The sequence below is a fragment of the Pteronotus mesoamericanus genome, unplaced genomic scaffold (genome assembly GCF_021234165.1).
Source record: "Pteronotus mesoamericanus isolate MK-2021 breed Mesoamerican mustached bat unplaced genomic scaffold, CSHL_Meso_final contig_182, whole genome shotgun sequence".
NCBI lineage: Eukaryota > Metazoa > Chordata > Mammalia > Chiroptera > Mormoopidae > Pteronotus > Pteronotus mesoamericanus.
In genome coordinates, this window is record NW_026555078.1 from 24,758,479 (window position 1) to 24,783,378 (window position 24,900).

At 43.8% G+C, this 24,900-nt stretch overlaps 1 protein-coding gene across 3 annotated transcripts; it reads left to right on the forward strand.

Annotated features, from left to right (window-relative positions):
* The first annotated feature begins 514 nt into the window (after positions 1 to 514).
* Positions 515 to 24,228, forward strand: MAX (MYC associated factor X). Of its 3 annotated transcripts, XR_008528633.1 has the most exons (6): positions 515 to 752; positions 1,474 to 1,500; positions 8,763 to 8,870; positions 21,298 to 21,421; positions 21,898 to 21,982; positions 22,676 to 22,783. XR_008528633.1 is itself a non-coding variant. In XM_054567428.1 (5 exons), the coding sequence occupies exons 1-5, from the start codon at positions 717 to 719 to the stop codon at positions 22,861 to 22,863; spliced, it is 483 nt and encodes a 160-aa protein (XP_054423403.1). In that variant the 5' UTR covers positions 515 to 716; the 3' UTR covers positions 22,864 to 24,228. The 3 variants fall into 3 exon arrangements, 2 of the variants coding, with proteins under 2 accessions (XP_054423403.1, XP_054423404.1); XM_054567428.1 differs by lacking the exon at positions 21,898 to 21,982 and having other exon boundaries at positions 22,676 to 24,228; XM_054567429.1 differs by lacking the exons at positions 1,474 to 1,500; positions 21,898 to 21,982 and having other exon boundaries at positions 22,676 to 24,228.
* The last annotated feature ends 672 nt before the right edge of the window (positions 24,229 to 24,900 follow it).

Below are 24,900 nucleotides of genomic sequence, written 5' to 3' on the forward strand. Positions count from 1 at the left end.
CCACCGCTCCCCCCCTCCCGCAGCTGGCGGTTACGCCCCAGGACGCAATTTAGGGCGACTCAGGGCACCAAACAGACAAAGTAAAACCAGTCGCGCCAAGGAGAGGCGGCGTTATTTAGGCAGCCGGCTACTTCCCCAGAGCCTCCACCCTGTCCCCCGGGCCCGGCGCCCAGCACTCAAACGGTGCCCGGCTTCAGGAGCCCCAGCTCCCTCCACGTGTCCTGTCTTCCCAGCAGTCTCCACTGCTGCCTCGGGAAGAAACCTGACAACTTGCGATCTAAGGACTACGACTCCCAGCAGGGCGTGCGGCGCTTTTCTCCGCCCCCCTCCAGGGGATACGCAGGCGCTCTGGGCTCCGTCAACAAGCCGGGCTAGCGTCGACTGGATACAGTTCCTTGTGGGATTCGTAGTTTTTCTGCCTCCAGCTGGGTTGTCAGTCAAAGGAAGCAGAACTACAAGTCTCAGCGGCCCCAGCGTGAAGAGCCCGGTCACGTGTCAGGGGGCCGACCGGGCGTGCGTGCCGCCGTTTATCCGGTGCTGCAGTAAGGAGGTGGTTCTCGCCCGTGTTGTGAGTGTGTGTGAGTGAGCGAGCGAGTGAGTGAGTGAGTGAGTGTGTGTGTGTGGAACTCGCTTGTTGTTGTCGGTGACTTCCCCTCCCCTCCACCCTTTCCCCTTCCCTACCGCTGCTGCAGTGGCCGCTCCCTGGGCCGTAGGAAATGAGCGATAACGATGACATCGAGGTGGAGAGCGACGTGAGTCCTGGGGCTTCTTCCTTCTCTTGTGGGTTGTCAGGCGGGGACAGCGGCCCAGACTCTCAGCGGGGCGACGGCGATAGGGGGCCGGGCAGCCGCCGACTCCTTCCCCCCACCCCGGGGCTGGGACCGCCTCCGTCGCTCTCCTGGCTTGCTCCCCTCCGGGCTTCTAGTTGGAGCGGCCTTCTGAGGCTGGAGGTGGGGAGGAGACATGCGGCCTCTGGGACCCCCGCCCCCCCCGCGCCGTGGATAAGGGTGCTGCGGCCTCCCGCTCCCACCCTGTCCCGCTCAGGATACGGGGGACAGGGACAGGGTGCGCCCAGGATCCCATTGTCCGGATTCTGGGGGAAGGGACGGCGCTTGGGACCTGCCCCGTCGGTCCGTGATCCCCTCCTCCCTTGACCCGCGGATCCTGGGTGGTGAGGGTAGACGGAGAGGGGTTGGGAGTGCCCTGATGCTCCGAGCTGGGTCCGAGGTCAGGAGACAGTGCTCCTACCCACTCCGGCCTGAGTCGGATCCCGGAAGGAGGGGCGGCGCTCGGGACCCCCCCTGTCCCGCCGCCTGATCCCGCTGGGGGTATGGGGGTGTGGGGTAGGAAGGGGGGTCGGGCTGACTCCCAACCCGCCGCTTCCTCCGCCGCCGGCATTTTCTTTCTTATTATTGAATGTGAAGTGTAAAAATAACTTCTATATTTTCTATTTTTTTTTCTCTCTTATTCCAGGAAGAGCAACCGAGGTTTCAATCTGCGGTACGTCTCCTACTCTCCATTTCATTTTCATTTCCATTCAGTTCTAGTCCTTTTTGGGGTCAGAGAGAAAAAAGATCATTCTATTGCTTTTAATATTGTAGTAATCTCTCCCATTAACCGCTAAGGTGAGGTGGGGCCTTGTTCTGGGGTTCTAGGTTGAGGGGGGATTGCAAATCTTATAATTCTACATTCTCAGGTGATAAGTTCCAGTGACTGGGTGAGTGAGAGGAGCTGTATGCAAAGAAACGAATCATTCTCTAGCTTTCAGATGGGGGAATCTAGCTGTCACTGTGTATGTCTGAAATGAGAACTATAATATTACGAAGTAAATTACTGTTTCAGGGCAGGGCGGTCAAAAGATTGGAACAAGTAGGTTCTAAAACATATCTACATAGTTGTGTGAAGCTGCAGCCACACACAGTAATCACCTTTAACCAAAGTCATGTGACTGCTATAGACCTGTAGAATTTAGTATGCCATGGTATTCTTCTAATGCAGGAATAGGAAATGCAGAGGAGCCAAAGTTGAATATGAAAGTGTCACACACAGCTTATTGTGGTCTGGCTATATGTGAGTTGAAGGAGAAGTATAAATATAGAAAAGTTGTTGAAGAAAAATGGCATTGCAGAGATAGTTTTGCTAAGGGGTGATGATTGAGACCATACAGTGTTATCAATAATTTCTTAGGGTTTTGATATTGATTTTCTCAATAAATGGTTTTATGGATATAGATATGAGTATTGATATGGACATAGATCTACACTAATCTCATGTCTTTGGCGACTGAGGCAGTGCTGTGGGTGTCTCCTAAGTAGCTTAGAGAATGAAAAAAAACCAGACAAAATAAATCAGAGTCAGAGAGGGAAAGAGAAATAAGTATATCCCTGTTGAATAACTGACAGCTGGGAACATATGAAGTATATAGAATGGGGATCAAAAGTTTACATGGCTCTGGGGGACACAGGCCGTAAGATAGACAGGAACCAAGTGGAGAGGAGAGGTGAGGATGGGGGCACTGGAGAACACACACCTCCTGAAAAGGCAGCCACTAAACTCCAGTGGATTGTTGTGCAGGAATGAGGGCTTAGTGTTGCCAGATCTTTTATTTTTAAAAAAACATTAGAATCCTTTGTTATTTTTCTGATTTTTAAAACGATGTATGGAAGGAACAGTCCAGTTGTTTGGGGAGCTTGTTAGAATTTGTAGGATGTCACTTGGATACCTCTGGTCAAAGAATTTACCACAGATAAAAATAAGTCCTCTTGCTTGTGTCTTCATTAGAGCAAGCAAAGATTCTGCCATTTGTCCAAGCATATAGGCATAAGAAAAATTTTATATATTGAGAACTAGTATTTCCATAAAATTTAAGGATGCAGTCATTCAGGGGTATTAAAAATTAACCCTGGTTAATAGTCACTAAAAAGAATTTTGTTTTATTTCTCCTTAAAGTATTGTCAGATGCTTGTTTATACATACATTTGAAAATTCAGTTACTTTTTTCTTTTCCAATTATCCTTAATAATGTGAGTGTGGAGTTTCATGTTTGGGACCCAGTCTATTTAAAACATTTCTTTCTCCAAGTCTCCAATGATAAAGTCTGCCCCAGGGCTTGATCAGGGTTGGAGGATAGGGATTGGTTAGGCATCCTTTGCAGAATCATTATTTGAATTACACTGGCTTTCCAGTGAGAGAAGTTTTCGTTGTGAAATTTTGCTTCAGTTTTGAAAAGCTTTCTGCTTTTCATAATATTCATCTACATGGGTGTTGATGTAGTTGGATGTTAAGGTGCCTACCGTTTTTGTCTTTGATTTTGGCGGGTTAGAAAAGGGAGTGGATTTGACGTTTTGTTTTTAATTTGACAAATCTACTTGCTGAAACTTTTAAATACTCTGTGGTACAGGATAATGACAAGAGCAGGGAGAGAAGAAGCAACAGACAAATTTTTTATTATATCAAACAATTATAAATATGTAGGGTACAAAGGATTTCATTTTTTTCTGTGAATACATCCGTTTAGTTCCTGACATTTAATATAGATCAATATATTCTTTAAAATTGGGGGAAAACTGTTCTTAAGCTTTGCCTATTTCAGAAGAGGATGCAAACTGTGAATAACCACGTAGTTAGGACTGCAGAACTTTTACAAAGTTACTTGGGAAAGGTTCTGCTGGGTCCTACTATGAAAAGAAACATTCACGTTCTATACCGTCACTACGTCACTACAATACACTACAATAGCTATGAACTTACTGCGTGAGAAATGTAGGGTACTTCACAAGGAAAGTTAGGAAGTGAAGCTAACTATAACAGAAAGTGAAACTGATTTGTTGAATTTTTTTTTGTTGTTGCCTCAGTGCAAACGGAAAACAGCTTCTCCAGTGACCAATAAGCTGTGTTAAAGGAAGTAACCTCAATATTTTTATTACTAAATTTAATCCATCTCAGAATCCCATTGATGTTATTTTTATTATTTTTTTGAATTTTAAAAACAATTTTCTGGGACAGGTGTATTTCTTGGAAAATGATCTTTTAATTTTACTTCTGTTTGGGAAATTCCTTTTGGAAAGAACAAAAGTATACTAAAAATGTAGGGTTAGTGTGTTGGTCAGAAAACCCAAGGCCTTTTTTAACTTCTTATTCTTCGCGACAGTTGAACATTTTGCAGTTACAGTACACCTGTTGGGAGTTTAAAATAAAGATTTGTGCGATTTCACTTCTGGACCTTTCTGGTACGAAATATTTTTAACTCTTAGGGCTCTTTGCTTCTTTAGGAATTGCAGTGTATTCAGAAGGGAATGAGCTTGGCTGCCTTTGAAATTGTAATTTACTCTGGAAACTACTGTCTGTTTTACCTGGAACTAGTTGCTTGGTAAAGTGCTGTATGATGCGTGTCCTCGGTGTCTGCTTAGAGTGTTGACAGTGATACAAAAATGCCAAGATTGTTTCATAAATATGCCTGTTAGATTAAAGGGTGCTCTTACATTTACTATTTTTCAAGATGCCAGTATTGGTAAAATAATTGATCAAGGAATCCAACTTGGTTTTCAATTAAAATTTTCTGATCAAGGCATTCTTACTCACTTAAATGACTATAGTATGGTGTTATGTTTGGATAATAGTGTTACCAAGTCGTTTTTAGACACCACATGATTGTTTTTAAAAAGTTTGAAAACACATGTATTTATTGGATGTTAGAAATGTGTAACAGGCTTCGAGCAGGAGAGGTGTTGGAAAGTTGAAATTTATAGCTTCCTATTAAGGACCTTAGTGAGTTTCTCATTCTAGCTGCCCATTACTTCATGTTCTGTTTTTTCATGTTGATTAAAATGAGTTGCTTAGAAATTCCATTTTATTTGTTCTGTTCTCTTCCCATCTATCAGAATAAATAGAACTTTTCTCATGAGAATTTTGAGCCTGTGTATTTTAAGTATTACTGTTTAATAAGAACAGCTTATTAATGATCCTAAGCAACTCTAATTCCCTGTATGCTGAGAATTTTCTATATTAGAATTGAGAAGACTCCCCTTACAGATGGGGTTGGTGTGAGGTAGCCTGCAAGAAATGGCATTGTTCTAGAGAACCTGTGCATTCTTCAGTAATGGAGTATTTATTTCCCCATGCTGTTTGCCTACCTAGAACTTGTAGAAAATAAGACTGCTGACTGATGTAATGCCTTGGATGAAGATACATTCTCTATGCAATAAGTTGGAATGAAATAACTTAAAAAGATTCCCCTCAATTTTGAACAGACCTTAGCTTGAATGACCTTCTGCCAGTTTAGCAACTTCTTGGCTAACAAAATAATGTTTGCTTTCAACATTTAACAACACTTAAGATACGCGTGCTTGTTAGTGTCAGAGATGGACAAATTGTAGGTGAAGATTTTTATTCTGGCTGCCAGTATGGAAAGTTTGGTGGAAATAAAACTGAGGCTGGATAAAAATCTTGGCAGAGATGTCAAAGCTGGAAGCGATTTGGTACTGGAGTTCCTGTTGAGCATCTGTGGGCCACTCTTCAGTATCGCTCAGCCTTTTAGTATTCCTGTTAGCCTGGAATGCCCTGAAGGCAGGGATTTCTGGCAGAAACCTCAAATCCAGTATACTTGAAGAGCAGCAGCATCCAGCCCCGTTGCTCCTACAGGATATAGAGGAGAGGCATTTGGGGGCCTGTTGTACAGCCCAAGAATATCTCTGTTGTCCCCTAGAACTTGTTAGGCACAACCCATTTTTATAATCAAACATCTTTCTTAGTACAGGTGAGAAAAACCTGGGTCATCACAGTTGAACTTTTCTTGTTATAGATACAATTGTTTGACCTCCTTTTTTAATTAAAAAAAAAAAAAAGTTTTAAGTTTGTGGGAGGATTTCAAATGACTTACACTGGGATTCTTCACCCAGTTTTTGATTCTCAACTCTGAAGCCTTGGCCCTTTCAAAAAAGGTTGCCATCAGGTGAAGACAGTTAACAAAGCACTGATAAACCTGGCTCTCCATTTGGATTAATTTGGGTGTGTGTTGGGGGGCGGTTCTCTGGCTGGATGGATCTGTGGTTTGGAAATGTTTCCCAAATAGAATTCTCTGCTTTGTGTCAGGGTTTTTCATATGCTCTTCAAGCCACTAGAGGTATCACTTAGTTCAGAGTTGCCTGGAATGAAGCATGTTAGTTCTGCATATTTTTAACTTGCTCTTTCAAATGAGGCTTAGGGAGGAGAAAAATACATCATTGCCGTTGTCTCTTAGAGCTTTAAAATTGACTCTGGTTAAGTGTGGCTGCTTGGGGATGGATATGGCAGCAGGAATTGGGCTAAGATTCCATTCTTCTGCTAGTTAAATTGGACCTGGAATCGCCACAGAAATTCCATCCACTACTTTGAGAACAACAGTCCCCAGCCCAGGCTTTCTACCAGGCAGTGGACTGCTGCCTTTCCTTGTTGAGCCAACTCCTCAAACTTGGCTGGCTCCCCAGATGAGAAGCCAAGATTTCTGCTGATGGTCCTCAGCCAAGTTCACTTACAGTCCTCTAACCAAAAAAGACTTGTCCATTTGAGTCTTTTCAGGGCTCAGTGAATGGGAAGGGGGTAGTGCATTGTGGGGATGATTTTGGTGTTAGATTATACTTCGCTCCACCTCTCTGGTGTAGGCCTGAGTGAAACCAAGTTCACTTGATTCTAGCCTTTTGAGATTTGCAGGGCTCTCCCAGAAAGAAAACAGACAATTAGAATTTTATTTGTATCAACAAGAGGGATTGTGGGTAACTCCGGTGTCACTGCTTCTGTGCAGAGCTCTTAAGCTGGGAGGAGGGCCAGGAATCTGGGTGATTTAGTAGACAGGAGTATCTCGGGCTGCTGCTGGAGACCAAAGCTGGGCGATTAATTTGCATGTAAATAAACCAGCTTAGGGAGTATGTAGCAAACACAGGAGAGGCAGATAGATGCCAAAAGCCATCTCTCAGCCTTCTAAGCTCAATGGGTATAGTCCAGGTTAGAATTTACCTGTGTAGGTGACTAGAGAAAACAGTAAGCTAGAAAAGGGCTACTTACATAAACGTTTAATTCCTTCAAGGTATTTCATACTTCTATTAGAGGTATATGCAGTTTTCTTGCTCTAATATTGTATGGTACAGTGTACTACCTCTAGCCACAGGTTATCTGTCTAAGCTTGATCGTTCCCTCAGTTTCCCCATAAATTCCATATATCACTGAAGTTCAGCAAACACTCATTTTACAGTGAATTCAGATTTATAAATTTAGGAGGGCTTTAGAAGTGCTCCAGGCCTCTGCCCTGAAAATGAGTGCTATGTTCTGGAGAACCAAGGCTGTGATGGGAACCATGTGTCCAATTCAGCAGAGCTACAGGTGAGGTGCTGTGTTTGAGAAACCAGGAAGTGACTGAAATTACTACAGCTGCTCCCAGCCTCCTCTTCCTCTCTAATGACTCAGACTTTTAGGATTAGATAGTAGAATTTCAGGTCCTTTCATTCCCACAACTCTTGTCTTTCTAGATTTTTGTCTATACAGCCTGTCTAGTACAAGGATTCATTCGAGGCTTTCTTGTGCTAAGCCAAGTTATTTACTGTTGTTTTAGTTCCTGCGCTCTGTCTGGGTAGATTAAAGCTACCTGAATTTCCTATATACAGGGTTGCTCTTTAGGTTAGCTCACTGCACCCATGCATATTAAGGGTAAATTCTCCAAGTGTATTATTTTCCATAATTCCTAAGGTATAGACGTAATGAAGTTCTTGCTTAGCTTCAGTAAGCATTTGTGTTCCATTGGGAGGGAATGCCCTTTTAATGGGGACCTGCTGAAGCTCTCTTGCGGTGCTCTCCAGCGCTGTCTCTTCTGCCTGAAGCCAGTGCCATTCCCGATTTGTTGGCAGTCTTCTCCCCTCTCCAGCTGATTGTTCTTACAGTTCTTTGTGAGTCTCAGCAAGACAGCATTAAGACTTTGATTTTTGGGTATTTAGATACTGCCAAATAAGCACGACCTGCCACAGGTGCCCAAGGATATTTATTCAGAGCCTGTGCATGTCAAAAGTTGCCATATAAGAACTACCTTTCAGTCATAGCCTGTGTGAAGGGAAGCCCTTGGCAGGATGGCACCTTAGATCCACTTTTAAAAAGATGGAATCTCAGAATGCAGTTGGCGTCTATATTAGCTTTGTCTTAGTGATCTCAGATCCATGCATCCTGGTTTTCCAGAGATTTTAGTTTCTATTGTATGATTTGGTAAGAAGGTCTTAAACTAGTACCTTCTGGCGAACTAGAGACCAGAACAGACTCATGGTTAGACTTCACACGCAAAGAAGCACTCTGTCAGTGCCCTGACTCCCTTCTGGGGCACCCGCAATGGGGAATCGCCTGCTTGCGGTGAGGTTGATCACACCTTATAAAGGGGCCCACTGGAGCTTTTCCCTGGTCAACCTCCCCACCATCGACTGGTGGCTTTTCTGTCACATAAGTTAGTTGTGAGAAAAGACTGATGTTGTAGGAGAGCCACAGTTTGTCCCCATGAATAACTTTTATTTTACTTATGCATGAGCTGGATGCATCGAGCTACTTTGGATGTTCCTGTCACAAGGCTTGCTCACCCCTTTCTCCCCCTTTAGCAGAGCCTAATTCTGGAGACTCCTAACTGCCCACCTCAACAAATCCTTCCCAGACCATTCACCAGAGACTGCGCTGACAGCACATACTTCCAGGCTACGAGCCACCCCACCTATCCTAAGCAAAAGGAATGACTTTTACTAATGTGCTGTTTCTTCTAGGCTGACAAACGGGCTCATCATAATGCACTGGAACGAAAACGTAGGGACCACATCAAAGACAGCTTTCACAGTTTGCGGGACTCAGTCCCATCACTCCAAGGAGAAAAGGTGAGTTTATTGAGAAAGCTGGTTGGCCATCACTAGCTTGGAACTTGCTGTGGGGCTTAGCGGCACACTTGCCTGTCTGGACAGAAGTGGAGTCAGGGATGTTCAGGCGATCCGGCTTCCTTAATTTTTTATTCTTCGGAGGGTCATCACACACCTTACCTACCATAGTTTATCTTTAAGAAACAATGTCAGATGCTTGTCAGACATCAGCAGGAGTTGTCTTTTAACTTAGTATTATTTGTAATAAATTACTCATTCAAGAAATTATTATAACAATATAGTGTAGAAAGTAGCCTGTAGTGGTTTGGGATAACACTAAGGATTCCTGTGGTCAGTGATTCCCTAGACCTCCATTAGACTTTCTTTCATTTGGCTCAAAGTTAATACTTATCTTAAATGAAACCTCCCAGGAATGTATATGAAACAACCTGGACACCAGTGATCTCTCTGTTCCAATAGCTGTTATTTCAAAGGTGCGTGAAGAGCATTTTAAGCTGTGGGACCAAAAAAAAAAACTTTGATGAAGAGCCATATTCATATGAGATGGAAGGAAAAAACTAGTGATTCTGGTGGCCTTCCAGAGACTAATGTTTTCCCTGGAGAGGGAGTTACCAGCTGTTCCTACCTTAGAAAAAGTAGGAAGCTTTGAGTAAAAAAGCCTGTGGGTTAGGTTCTCTCCTTGGGATTGGGAGGAAACTTGTGTTTGCACAGTTAGTTTCATCCTTGACACAGAACGTATTTACTAGCTTCCACTTTCTGCCGCACTTCAGTGGTATAAGAGGCAAGCTGAGGAGAGGACTCGTGTTTTTATGGTCCAGTGATCCAATGTTTAAAGAAGCAGACATTAAGGGAAACGTTGCTCTCGGGTGTGCTCTGAATGGGTCTGCTGATTTAGCTCTTTGGTGGGGTCTTGGGTTTGTTGGGTTATCCAGTCAGACTTGGAACCGTTTTTGGTTTCGTTTTTTGTATACCGCCACTCTGGTAAGTCATAATGCTTTATACCTTATCTGAGGTGTGGCTTTCTGTGTGGCTAAAGCATGGGGTAGGTCTGACCTGTATGAAAACAATAAAACAGTCCATGTTAATACCTAGTATTGCAAAACCAGAATTTGCCATGGGTTAGGCCTACTTAGTATAGACGTGGTTTAATGGCCTTGGACCAAGGTTCTTACCTGGAATAACAGCATTCCTGGGCGCAACACTGTCTAAAGCACCACAAGAAATCTTTATGATGGGGCCAGAGACTCACCCTTTTAGTCAAAGTACACACGTGCAAAGGATTACCTTCTGAGCATGTCTGAACTGTTGATAGTTAGTGCTTATTCATATGCCATGTTATCACTTAAAATGGTTTTGGTGAACTAAATGGGCAGAACTGCCTTCTCTAAGTCTCACAACTAACCAGGAGTGGTGCCAAGGCAGTGTTACCCAAGACTTGGCTTGTGGACCACCCATATCAGAATCACTACTGAATTTGCCTCTCTGGAGGCAGGCCTAGAGATCTCTATTTATAAATAAACAAGCAGTCGGGTGATTCTTAGGCATTCTTAAGTTTGAGAACACTTTGAAAGAAGCGGGTCACAGGAGCTCAACTATGCCTTTTTTCTTTATCCGGCCTATTTTACATTGCCTTATATTCTTAAGTCCTTAAAATCACGTTATCCTAAATCTTGTTGTCTCCTTTCTTTAAGAAGTTAGCAGTTTGAATTTGGTAGCCTTACACACTGAATAGTTTGTCATTCATTGTGGCCTTTTTGCTTATTTATTCACTCACTCCATTCAACAAATACTTATTGAGGGTCACTGCATGCCAGGCACTGTTCTCAAATACAGCAGTGAATAAAACAGACAAATAGAAGCTCTTATTCTGATGAGGAAAAGGCAGAAAGTGAACTAATAATTAAAAATATAGCCATGACTGGTGTGGCTCAGTTGGTTGAGCGTTGACTCGCAAAGTAAAAGGTCACTGGTTTAATTCCTGGTCAGGGCACATGCCTGGGTTGCAGCCAGGCCCCCAGTCGGGGCATGTGCAAGACACAACCGATATATTTCTCTGCCTTTCTGCTCTCTAAAATCAAAGAACATATTCTTGGGTGAGAATTTAAAATAAATATATGTTTATATTTACACACACACACACACACACACACACAGTCCAGCAGAAGTAATGCCATTGAATATGGTCGGTAGGGTACATGAATGTCTCCTATGAAATGGGACAGCAGTTTGAACATTTCACCTAAAACGTCATATGGTGTGCTTGAGTGTGATATTGTTATGTTACAGAATTACATGCTTATGATTTTGTAGTAAAGATTTGGTATAGATTATCAGCTCATTAAAAAAAAAGGTGTTATTTGTGCTATTTGTGTGTGTGTGTGTGTGTGTCTCTAATCAGATAAGTGCTATGAAGAAAGCTGAACAGGGAAGAAAGGATTGCAGTTTTCAGTAGGGCAGGCAGGAAAACTCAATGCCAAGGCAACATTTGAGCAAGGATGTGAAAAAGTGAAAGAAAGAGAACCATGCATCTATCTGGTGATGAGCATCACAGGTGAGGAAAGGTGAATGTAATAGCCCAGAGGCAAGAACCTGGGAGCATTCCTGGGCCCAGCAAGAACAGAGGTTGGAGTGGCTACAGTGGAACGAGTAAAGGGACAGCGGCAGGAGACGAGGTCAAAGAAGCAAGAGACTAGGGAAGGGGAGTGGTCGAAGGGCCAGGTTTTGTAGGGCCCACCAGCACAGCCCCAACATGGGAATTTACAGGTGCCTTTTCTATTTCAGAATCCTGCCCTGTGTTTCAGGTCACATATCTCACACTGAGCCGTGAATAAAGGAACTGGCTGTTAGGTCTGGTTGAACCCCAACCCTTTTTCGTCTAAATTCCACAATCTTCATTAATCTCCTTGTCTGCCAGCACTGTTTCACAAATCTGTGGGGAGTCTTACAGAATACTTTGGTCTCTCAACTTCCGAGTTCTCACTAAATGTTGTAATTTTTTTTCAAATGTGGTATTTGACCCAAAGGAAATTGGCTAATTCTTGATTTGGATTGCAGTAATTAAGGTTATGACATTATGTGAATAATCATGAATGAATTAGCTTACCCTGTTTTAGGGATCTTAGATTCTTGAAGGGAAAACTTCTGGTCACCTTTGTGACTTCTTATTTAGCATTTGGACTGTCTGTCCTACATGCCCTAATAAGCCTTTTGTTTTTGGAAAGAGAAACTAATACTTACCGATTGGATCCTAACCGAGATTGGGGGATACTTGTATTAAAAAAATTTTACATGTAAGACCTCAACTCCATTTATCCTACGTATCCTGTATTTCTACTATAACATAAACATTATAAAGAATGGTCACCTTTTACCTAAGTAAAAAAATCAGTAATAGCTAACATCTGTATTGCAAGGTAGTTAAATCAGCACAGCAATTTCAAGAAGTAAGTATTATATTACTATTGTAATTGGACAATTACTGCTCCTGTGTGCTTCTACCATTATTACAATGTCAGAAATGAGGAAACTAGCTCAAATTATGATTCTAGGGGACCAGAACTAGATTATGGACAGGGATTAGAACCTAGGACTGCCAATTGCCAAGTTTTATCTTTCTACCAAACCATAGGAATAAGCAGTTTAAGGATACAGGCGCTTCTCAGCTTATAATAGGGTTTTGTCCTGATAAACCCATTGTAATTTTTCATAAGTCAGAATCGTATTTACTACATCTACCAAATGTCATAGTTTAGCCTAGCCTACCTAAATATGCTCAGAACACAGTATCCAAAAAATGCTGGCAACACTGCACAGTGTAGAGTATCAGTTATTTACCCTGGTGATCGTGTGCCTGACTGGGAGCTCTGGCTCGCTGCCACTTTCAGCAGTGTCGTGAGAGAATATCATGCTGCATATCACTAGCTTAGGGAAAGATCAATATGTGTTGTTTTTACACGATCTCAAAGTCAAAAAATTGTAAGTCAAGCCATCTTAAGTCAGGGACTGTGTATTCTAAAGAAATTTTGCTTCAATATTTATATCTTGTTTTGGGGTGGTTCCCCTGGATAAAGCCAATAATCTTGGCAGTATGTCATACCAAGGCTATTACTAAGATACTATGCTCTGAATGAGCATATGTAGGTAACACTGAAGGGCAGAGAGTTGGGGATCGTTTAAAGTTTATAAATTTTTCTGAGCCCGCATAACTTCTCTGAGAAATAGACCATTATAGTTGGCAGTCCATTTGGGTTTTCCCATCAACTCCCGTGTTAGCAAGTGGACTCTTGAACTCTTGTTTTAGTCTCATGATTCCCATGTAGTTCTTCAGCTGGACAGATGGGATGAAATAAAACCATCAACCAGTCAGCCACAGTAAAGGGAGTAAGAGCAAGAACAACTGTGGCTCCATTTCTTATAGGAAGACTTACTTTCTTGAACAGAATTATTCGTTGTTTTTACAGTCCTAGGTTGGGTACTAGGGAGTGTTGCCCAGAGGCTTGCTGGCACTGAGCTCACCCTCTTTATGTGGGGGACAAGACCTGGTGGCCGCCCCATCAGTTTACCTTTACATGGGGATGTAATTCTGCCTTCCACCCCATAAGTTAGCCCCAGCACCTGAACCAGAGTGATTATATCCTGTAATGCTGTCTCCTTAGCATGGTTGACTTTAGTGATAGAAGGTTCTGTTTCAACATTGCCATTTGTAGCTGTACTGTGGTTTGTAGAAATTTCTCATCTTTTAAGTCTCTTGCTAAATGCCTGTTTATCATACGTAATTGCTCTCCCAGGCAGTTGTGCTCTGGATTTCTCCCCTCTGGATAGAGTTGTGTTTAAAAAGAATATGATCTAAAATAAAACTAAAGAAAAACAAGTTTTTTTTAGCAAGCATTAAGTTCAGAATCCCTTCATTTTGGGTGAGAACATGAGGGCATTGCCTCTATCAGCTCCTGGCACAGACCCTGGCACAGGGTAGTTCCCAGTAGGTAACCATGCAGTGAGGGCGCCAGAGGAAGCACTGGGCCTGCTTAGCCCTTTCATGAAAACAGCAACAGGCAAGATGGATGTGCTCATCTGCTTAATTAAGAGCCATGTGACTGCTATAGAGATTTAAAAGTTACAATAGATGGTGTCTACTCTTGAGGGTCTTGCTCTCTTTTTGGGAAAGAGGACAATTCCTAACAGTTAGCAATAAGATAACATTCTGAGCATCAAATAAGAGGTTAAAACACTGAGCTCTAATCTGTTTCATCTCCATTAAAGCCTGGTTTCCGTAACAGGTAGATGTTGGTCATATTTCTTCCTGCAAGGCATGGCACGCAGTAGAGTGCAGAGTGAGTGTCTAGTAACTGAAGGAAGGAATCCTCCATCCACCCTGGCCACCTTACACTGGGAGAGGCTTGTTCTGGTGGACACCTGTTAAGGCAGGCAGTTTATTCAGCAGCACTGTTTCTACATCATATCTGGGCTGCTGTAGGGAATGTCTCGTAAATGAATGTAAACCACAGCCCTAGCCATTTCACCTCATTACTCATTAAGGTTATTACCTGGCTAGACTCCAAGTTGAGCAATTATTTTCTTAAATTTTCTACATCTTGATTTATTATTTATAGTTGCCCAAGTCTCCCTTAAGCTCTGGGCTCAGCGACTGTAAATGTACTGATTTATTGAGCTCTTTGTAAACTTTATTTATGTGCTGCTGAAAACCTCCACAGGCTTTTCAGTGCCCATGCAGGTAAGGACTGGCCTTCCGTGCTCTCTGATTAAAGTGCCCAGCTTGCCCTCCTGCTTTTCCTCCCCCTTCCCTTATTCTGGAGGGGTGTACCTCCTCCTGTTTCCCCAGGGATGCCATCCTCAGTTTATCTGCGTACTTGCCTTTCCTCAACACCCCACTCCAGCCTCCCTGCCTGGATGATGTTGGGGCTCCCTAGCCTACGCACACGTTTTCCACTCATGTGCCTTCATGTATTTTTCCCTGCCCACCCTCAGGCCCATAGCAAACACTTCACCATGCTGAGAACCCCAGGGTTTCACTCTCCCTTTAACCCCAGTGACCCTTTGTGGAGCCTCTCCTATGTCTTCCTTCTTTCTGGGTGATCTTACACCTAACAGAAGGTTAGATGTAAAGAGCAGAAGCCTTGTCCATCCTTCTGGAAATCTCTAGTGCAGAGGGGGAAGAGCTCACTCCCACGGAGAGGACTAGAGAGCCAGGAAACTACCTAATGCCTTCTCCGTCTTGAGATTTGGAAGGGAAGGGATTGGTTACAAGGCCTTCCCCTTTTTCCTCTAACAAAATTGTGGAAACTTTGAACCACAAATACATTTTAAAATTTAAATGCAGTTAAAATTTCTGGTTGGCACAGGAAAAAAGTAAAATAACAGGTGAAATTAATTTTAATAATATATTTTATGGAACCTAATATGGAAAAATAAGGATGACCTCAATATGTACTATGTTAAAAATTACTAATGAGATATTTTACATTATTTTTTTGCACTGTCTTAAAAATCCACCACATATTTTATACATATAACATCTCAATTTAGACTAGTCACATTTCAAGTGCGTATTAGCCACTTACAGCTAGTGGCTGTTGTATAGGACATTGCAGTTCAAAGATACACGATACATTCTCCACCCCACGCCCATTTTAATATGACTGAAATTGGATGCCACCTTAAAGTGGGTATCAAGAAACTTGCCTCCTTCTTTTGTTTTCCCACAAAAGCTACTATTATTAAATTCATGGATTTATTGATGGAGTCTGAGAAGCAAGGAAATGATGGTATGTGTGTATTTCCTTCTGGTCTCTATATTCATGCTTTACATGGACAAAATGTTATAGCTTACTGTTTGTCACATAGCATGATTTCCCCCCCCAGGTCAGAGAGTGTTTATATTTAGTCATTAGTCATCTTTCTGTTGGCCATTTAGTTTTCTTCCAGTTTTTTATTTTTACAAATAATGTAGTGAAGACCGTCTTGATATAACGGGGCTGTTCCCATAGATCCCAGAGGTTGGATTGCTGAGTCTAGGGGTGAGGACACCTGGCTTCTTGCTGTGTGTTGCCAACATACTTTTCAGGAGGGTTATTTTTATGGCTTCTCTTTTATTTTTCAAGCAAGTTATCCTTTTGGTAGTGTTTTTTGAGAATACCAATTTTACCAGTACTGGACATTTGGGGGCTGGGAGGGCAAGACTAATTTAGTAGGCAACGGTAGTGATTTTCTATTTTGTTACTACCTGTGAGACTAAATTATTTTCCACATGTTTATTTACTAATGATATTTCCTCTGTGGGTAACTGCGTGCTCCTCTCCTTCATAGTTAAAGTTTGATGAAGAGCCACACCTTCATTTCAATCTACCAAGGGCACAAGAATAAAGAATACAGAGTTTGAAATATGATTTGTGTTGACCATTAAACAAATGTCTGACTCCTGCTTTAACCAGCTCCTTAAAGGCCATGAAAGCTAACTCTGCCTTCCCCTGGTAATCAACAACATGGGTCTTTCGGGTTGGCAGCAGGAAGCCTTGGAGGGGTCACTTGGCTGTGCTGTTCTGACTCCACAGCCTTCTAGCCTCCCTCGTTGACATTGATGGGGCTTCCATATTGGAATGAATTTAATCCATACCCAAAACTTACTTTGTAAATTCTTTAATTTTTGTTTTCAGAAGATGGCTTACTCAAATAAAAATGTACACTGGCTCAGCCCTACTTTTCCCTTTACCTTAATGTATATAAAAGCTTATGCACCAAGAAAAATAAAGGCCCCAATCCCCCAGAAAATAAAGATTTTTTTTTTTTTTTTTAAATAACAATTGCAAAATAAAACAGGTGTCGTCAGTTGGTGAGTCAGAAGTAGTTCTTTCATTCCCCAGGATATGGTACTTTGGGTCTTGGGATAACAAGGCAGTTGTAACATCAATCCAGTAGGATCTGATTTGACACTGAGGAATAAAAAATGATAAATACAACTAAGGTCACTGTTTCTGGAGTCGGCATCAGGACTCTAAGGAACAGCAGTAGTGTTCTAATGTTAACAGTCTGGCCCCACTTTTCTCTTTCTTGCCTCTCCCAGTCTGCTTTCTGTAACAACTTGGAGCTGACACAAACCCAGGTCACTGGGATAGGATTTACAACTCCAGAAATTGTGGGACTTCTACCTTATATGAAAAGTTTTGAGAACCACTGCCTTAAATGGGATTTAGTAACCTTGGATGTCCTCCTAAGCATCAGTGTTAACTACTTTAAGAATCATTTGAGTACAACAAAAGAAAAATTTTAAAAATTAAAATAAGCTGAGAAAAAGCAGAGAATTATTTGGGGCCTTAAAAAGGTACTCATTGGAATGAAACTCTTGGGTTTGGGGCCTTTAGTTCAACATGTAGCTGATTCTTGCTGCAGCACGTGAGGTGGGTGCCTTCTGTTCTGTTGAAGTAGACGCCCCTGGAGGCTGGATTGACTCTCTTCTGTCTCCTTGTTGGTGTGGGCAGGGGTGCAGATGTGCAAGCAGCTGCAGCACAAGCGAGAGGGACAGGAATCTGTTGGGCCCCTTAGCCAGACTGGGTCTTCTTCATTGTCCACTTAGGTTTTACCCTTCTTAGGTAGTGAAGCCACAGCACTGTGGGGACTGTCATCCCTTCCCCCAGGACCACGTTCAGGCATTTCTCTAAAGCTGTCTCGCATCTTCAGACTTACCTCTATCCACCACTTCTCTGCTAGAAGCCTATTTGGTTTTCACGTGTCTTTAAAAGAAAAGGGAAGACAGCATAAGACTTGTCTTCATATTTGCTTCAGCTTTAACTCACTTCTGCATCCACAGTCTGTGCAGATGATTTACCTAAACTCATTCCTGCAAGAGAAGCACCCTCACCTGGGTCTTCATGGGCATCCTTGTGGATAAATCAGGTGATTGTTTTATAGTCCCTTCCCTCCTGCTCAAACTCTCGTCTTCATAACAATAGTGCCCCTCTAAATCTATTGATATTTTTTATTAGTTTCACAGTCTCCCCTTTGTTCCCAAAACATGGGTGTCTTGGAGACCTGGTTCAAATTCTGACTACTGTCCAGTAGTTATGTAACATGAGGTGAGTTACAGCTCTGTGCCTCAGTTTGCTTATTTATGAAAAAGAGGAAATAATATATCAGCAAGTTGTTTGAGGATGCCTGGCATTTAGTAGATACTCAGAAAGTATTAGCTGTTGTCATTATCCTCATGATCATTTGTATCGCATGTGCAATCATGGCTTTGGAACAAGACCTGGCAAAGCTATCCAGTGCCCTTTTGCATGGCCCCTGGGAGTGAAAGAGATGCTTGAGGAGCCAGTTAGCGTTAACTCACGCTGCTGCATAGGAGGTCCAGGACCTCATGAGCCCCTTCAGCAACAGTTATGCCCACCTCAGGGGTGTGTGCAAACCATTGAAGAGATCTGTTTCTGCTCAGAAAGGTGGAATAAGAGTTAGTACCTTCTTATTTAAAAACTAGTAGGGAAAGAATTATTCAGGCCCTTGCCAGTTACCCAAAGACAAGAGTCAGGCTGTGGGCACGTTGACTTACCATGTTCTCTCTCCTCAGTCACACTCCCAGGAAGATTGCTGACTCAGGGAAATGATCCTGTTACAGAAGCAGAAACTAAGAGCCCAGAGCCACTCTATAGTCCATGCCATAAAGCCCAGGGCTCTTGCTGGCCTCGTAGTACACTGTTCACATAGTATAAACTCATAAAACAGGGAAGGGCTTGCCCACACCTTAATCCTATGGCTGGTCACATGGACTTACATGGGTTAGAACTCTGGGAGGAGGAAATTCTGGATGAATCTAGCATTTTCTGGCTTCAGCCTTTTGCTTTTTCTTCCCTAGACTAGGTGTACTTGTAAATTTTCAGGAGTTCTATATTTTGTGCTTTAAATTTTTTCTTACTGGGTTTTTCTTCTTGTCACATACCCTGGGAAGAGCAAAATTCAGTTAATTAAACCATTCTTTTGGACTTGCTAAGGAGTCAGGGGCACTGAGAGTGACCTGGAGTTGTTCTTTCGGCAGGGAATGGAGGAAGGGCTGTGCTTAGCCTCCTGAAGGCCTGGTGCTGGCTTTATACCAATCCAGTGTTCTTTGAAGACCTCTTGTTCCCAAGGCACTCTTGTGTCATTCATCAAAAGTTATCACCCCAAACATTTGCAAGGAAGTGCTCTATCATTCAGAGATTTGGGGTTTTTTTTTCCCCTTGTCCCAGATTCAAATGAGTAGTTAAATAAGAGCTAATGTTGCTTTCTGGGAACTGTTAATTGAAAAAAATAGGCAACTTTAAAGAGAGTCTGCCATGTAAATATGCATAGCAGTTAGATCAGTGATGGAGTGCATAGAATTCAGAAGGCTAGATGGGGTCTGAGAGACATTCTAGTCGTAAGGATTGGCCATGGAAAGAAACAGTTGCTTTGGTAGGTACAGAGCCTGTCAATGATGGAGCCTAGAGTGCACTGTCACCTGAATTCCTAAATTCTCCCTGGACACTCTGCCACCTCTTTTACAGTACTTATTTTTAATCCCATATTTAACCACCTAATAATTAGACCCTAATAAGTCCCCCTTTGGCAGAAATGAGAAACAGCATCTAGAGTGGCCTTGCGACCAGAGTTGCAAGGCCCATTGCTAGGTACTCCCATTTTTCCTACATAAGCTGACGTACTTAACTAGAAAATACAGCTGGCTTTGTCTCTGCCCTTACGCCTTTGCTTGTGCTGTTCTCCTGGCCGACAGTGACCCTTCTCCACAAATGCCACCCCAGTCTCACCCAGGGTTCATTATTTCATGTGTGCCTGTGTGTGTGTGCATGTGTGTGTGTCACATGCATGCAGAGCCAGTGCTAGTGCCTGGCACACAGTAGGTAATCTCCCTCATCAGAATCTATCTTCCCTGTGGCCTCCCTGATCTGTGTAATACCTAATCTGTACTACTCGAGTTACACTTGGTACTGCCCTGTGATTTGTCTGTGTATAGATAGATATGTTTATCTCCTCAACTAGATAATAAGTAAACATCTGGGCAAAAGAAACCATGACTAATAACATTTTGGTTCCCCATAGTGTCTGCTCAGTACATTGTACATAATTTGCACCATATAAAAATGGTTAAATATGAACAGTGTCCTTTTGAGGAACTTACCTTAAGGGTCCAATAAGAGAAAAGCCTGGAAATTTTTGTGCTTGTAAGGACTGGTAAATAAATCCAGGCCTTGCAAACTTCTCTACCTAGCCCAGCCTGAGGTCTCTAAGTTGAGGCTGTCAGAATTTAGTGCAAGTGGATTTAGTTTTGCTAGTCTGAGTATGGATGTTTTCTTTGCCCCTTTCTCTGTGCCTGTGTTCCCGTTATTTAGAACCCACTGGGGTTATGATACAGAATTTGTATTATAGTATCAAGTGCTGCCTTCCCCTGAGTAAGTTTTGCTACTTCTCAGGACCCTACGTGGCATGAATGCCACACTTCAACTACTAGACTACCCTGCCTAGGGCTTCATTTCTCTTGGCTTTGTGCCATTCTACCAATTCAGCTGAGTAGCTGCCTGGCTGTGAGTAACTCTGGCCATGTTTGTAACCCAGAGGGAATCTTCCAGGCAAGTGTGACCTCCAGGGCCAGAGTAACCTGACATCCATTTTATTGGCTTATTAACTTACTCCTCTGACAGGGCAGTGCTTAGGCTAACCATGGCCACAGTGTAGGTGTGGTTGCTTCCTGAAATGGCCCGATCTCATGCCCTTCCTGTGTTGACATCAAACTGACGGCTTTCATGATAGTCGTTTTTAGCCAGGAAGGCTGAAAAGGTGACACAGCAGCATGGCTTAGTTGGAAACAGTTTACAGCTGGGCTGAGGGTTAGGCTGAAATCTAGGACCTCGATGAAAAACTTTGTATCCACTCTCACTGTGAGCCAGCTCTAATTGAGATCTTGCTCTTATCTTCCTGGAGCAGCTGCCCATAGTCAGGCCCCAGCAGAGAGTGAGTGGCGGGAGCTCTCAGTTAAGTAGTATTTTCATGTTTTCAGACATAGCCAGGCTGAAGACTTGAAAGCAACGTAAAGAATCAAAGGGGATGGGAGGAGTGGAGTACAAGTTCAGGAGTCAGACGGACCTGAGTTTAAATCCAGGCTCTACCACTCTCTAGCTGGTCATTTTGAGTAAACCAGTAAACTTCTGAGCCTCGGGTTCCTGTGGAGCCATCTCTGAGTGCTGGTGAGGTAAGCTATTTAAAGCACTTGGCACCTTGACAGGCACCAAAGACGACTCTTGGTAGCGATAATTTTGTTTCCTCAGCCTTGTCCCCCCCTCACCCTCCTGCTTCACTTCCCCCATGTTGCTGTTACAGAAAGACGGAGTTTCCTCACTGCTTGGACTAAGTCTTTATTGTGTCCCCTTTGCTTTTTCTTATATTGCAACAGGCATCTCGGGCCCAAATCCTAGACAAAGCCACAGAGTATATCCAGTATATGCGAAGGAAAAACCACACACACCAGCAAGATATTGATGACCTCAAGCGGCAGAATGCTCTTCTGGAGCAGCAAGGTGAGCACCTGAGCTGGTGGGGCAGCTGGCCCTGCTGTGCTCTGGCCAGGTCAGGGCTTTGCACCTGGGCCTGCAGAATCAGAAGCAGTTATGGAGTGTGTGTTCGTAAACAGCCGTGGCCCTGCTTCTCAGTAGCCGAGTGTTAGAGTCATCCTGAGGAAGGACCTGAGCCACCAGTGAGAGAGCAGTGGAGTCTAGGGGTTGGACCTCTAGAGACTTTTTTCTCACCTGATCTCTCTCTCTCCCCTTCTTGGGGCTTAGGTGCTCTGCCTGTAGTAGGAGTCACACCTGGCATCAGGTGTCTCGAAAGAGCTAAGGTCCTTGGATTGGAGTGTGCTTTGTAAGCACCAGAAACTCCAGGTGTTCAGGGATAGTGAGCTCTCCCCATTGCCAATGGTAGTCCAATAAGGGCAGCCTGATGGGCCAGGCCCATGCTGTTCTCCAATGCTCACATCCGCCTTTTCCTACAACCACAGGGGAAAGCGAGAGCTGATCAAGTTCTTTGTTCCTGGGGAATTCACTTCTCTTCCTCCCTCATGGAAGATGCAAGTAAAAAGAAATGCAAGTAACCACTTGGGTTAGAACACCTGAAATAAAATGAAATTAAAATAAAATAAAAGGGTTGACCTTGCAGGCTCAAGATGAGCTGAACTGAGGGATGGGCAGAGGGAGGTGGCAGCGGGTTGGTTACCAGGCCGAGCAGCCTGCATGTAGGGGCTGTATGTCGAAAGGCTCAGGTAGTCTTTGTGTATTGGTGACTCGCTTGCAAGTGTCCAGCTTGCCTTTCCAAGTGGATCTTGTACATGAGAGCTAAGCCAGAATCTTTCTTTGGCTGATACATCTATGTCATCCTTTCCTGCTGTTGTGTGGCCTTCACACCCTTATGGATCCTGGCATTGCCAGGCCAGCTTCTCCTCTGTCACTGCACTGTTGGGTCCCATGGGGAGCTCATGCCCCTGTCTCTACACTGGGCTTCCAAGGCAGGACAGTGACATCACAAGCCTTCTCCTCTTTAGGGTTGGGTGGCATTGCAGAGTGGCTGGCCATGTCCACTGGGTCCCAGGTCTGGCTGAGAGAGGAGGAAGGAAATGAAGTGTGCTGGTGGAACAGCCACAGAAGGGAGTTATTTCTGAGCCACTCTGAGCCTCAGCGGCCAGCAGCCCCTTCAGAAGCACAGGCTGGACCCTGACCTGAGACTCAATTACTCCCCCAGTCTCCAGAAGGCTATAACCCGCTCGCTTGGTTGCCTTTCAGTCCGTGCACTGGAGAAGGCCAGGTCGAGTGCCCAACTGCAGACCAACTACCCCTCCTCAGACAACAGCCTCTACACCAACGCCAAGGGCAGCACCATCTCTGCCTTCGATGGGGGCTCGGACTCCAGCTCAGAGTCGGAGCCCGAAGAGCCCCAAAGCAGGAAGAAACTCCGGATGGAGGCCAGCTAAGCTCCACGGGGCAGGCCAGCAATAAAAACTGTCTGTCTCCTCCATCGTCTCATCCTCCTTTCAGTTCATCCTTAGAACCCTCAGAACCATCTAAGAGACTCTATTTTTTTTTTTCTTTCTCTCTTTTTTTTTTTTAAATTTTATTTTTACATAGAAGCTCTTGGACAACAGCTCTCGTTCTCCCTCCCCATTTCCACTTTTTTTTTTTTAAAGTTTCCCTTCAGGGATTCCCTGTCCCCACAAGGAATTTTTAAACCAAAACACCCCAACTTGGCAGCTTTTTCTGTGGAGGACAGACGGCCGGCCGGACCTCTGAGCACATGGTGTCCTGACCACCTACCAGCTCCTCCAGCCCTGCCGGGCACAGGCCCAGAGGACTCCTGCCCTCCTAGGCCTCTCCTCCCGGGCCACCCTCACCTCTGTTTGATAGACTTTGTGAATCTGTGGACTGCTCTACTTTAAGAAGATGACTGGTTTAAGAAGTAATCAGAATAACCCCCTCTTCTTTTTAAGGATTTTTTTTTTTTTCTAAAAAGCTATTTATCGCTCCTGTTGAAAGACCAAATCCTTGAAGAAGTTTGTGGTATGAAAGGAAGTGGGGACAGACTTGCAGCACAGAGTCTTTGGCCCATTTCACTCCTGCGTCTCTCCGCCTGCCTTAGGGAGGGCCGGGTGACGCTCATGTGGTACGTGTGGGTCTTGGCAGCAGTGAAGTGGTAGCCACCAGAGGTTGCTAGGGGGTGGGACAAGGAGGGAGGACTGGGTAGGGTAGAGGTTTTGTATTGAGGGCCAGTGATGATGTTTTGATATTTATTTCCTGCTACTGAAATTTGAATCTGAGTGAATTGTCCCTATTTCTGATAATGTCGGTATAGCAAAGCAACAGATTCATAAAGTGATGATCAAATCTTTCTTTCTTTCTGTGTGTATTTCTAAGAAATAGAGCCAACTGATTTTGTATGTAAATACCAAGAGCAATTTACCTGGTACTAAACCCGCACCCTAGTGCGGCCCCTTCCCGCCCTCACCCCGCTCCGTTTCCTACTGTTCTGGAACCTGTCCCTATTGTGTGATCCAGCCCTGGTTCTGGCTGCAGTCAGCAGATCCCAGTGAAGGGTTGTGTGTGTTTAGGCCTCATTTCTTTGTCTTTTTCCTACTCTATTCCCGGCATTTGCTGATTTCTAGTGTATACTCTGTAGTCTCAGTCTGTGTTTGATTCCATTCCATGGAAATAAAAAGTATGTTGTACATACTGCCGAAGAATTGTCTTGCAAGTTAAGGCTTCCCCCTTTACTATAAGACTATAAATAAAAACTTATTTTATCCTTCTTGGTGGTGGTGTCTTCTTGCCCTTGCACAGGCTAGGATGGTTAAGAGAAGAACCCTGTGGAGGCCACTGGGCCTATGTTGAAGCCTGAGAGAGAAGCAGTTCCCTTTTTGTTCGAAAGGCTCAGCTTAGCCTGGGCAGGGCAGGAGGTGGATAAACTGGTGGTGGTGACTTTGCTCATTGCGTAGAAGCTTTTATAATTCCAGCAGGGATGGGGTTATCCAGGGCAACGTTTCTAGATCTAGTTCCTGCTAAATAAACAACCCTTGGGGAATTGGTAGCCCAGAGCTGTGGGTTTAGGTTTCTCCTGGTAATGAATGCCCAGTTCAAAGACAACCGGTGTTCTCTAGGATCTTTCAGTTTCTAGTTCCAGTGTTAGAGGAGGCAGCAGAGCTGGCAAGGGCTGGAAGTAAAGGAGGCTTCAACAGCATCAAGTTAACTTGGACTAAAGACCAGCACCAGCCTGAACCTGTTTGACCTTGAAAGGAAGAGAGTTTATGGTCATACTACAACTCAGTTTAGGGGGGGGTTGGGGAGGGGGTCAGGGTGGGGGGGTCTGGCTGGCTGACAGGAAATATTGCTGTACCTAGACCATAGGGGAGAGTAAAGTCAAATCAGTTCTTTGCTTTGTCACTCTCTTTAGAATGGTAGTGCTGGGGTCCCTATCAATAGGATGTCAAATTCACAGTATCTCTTGGTTAATGGGAGTT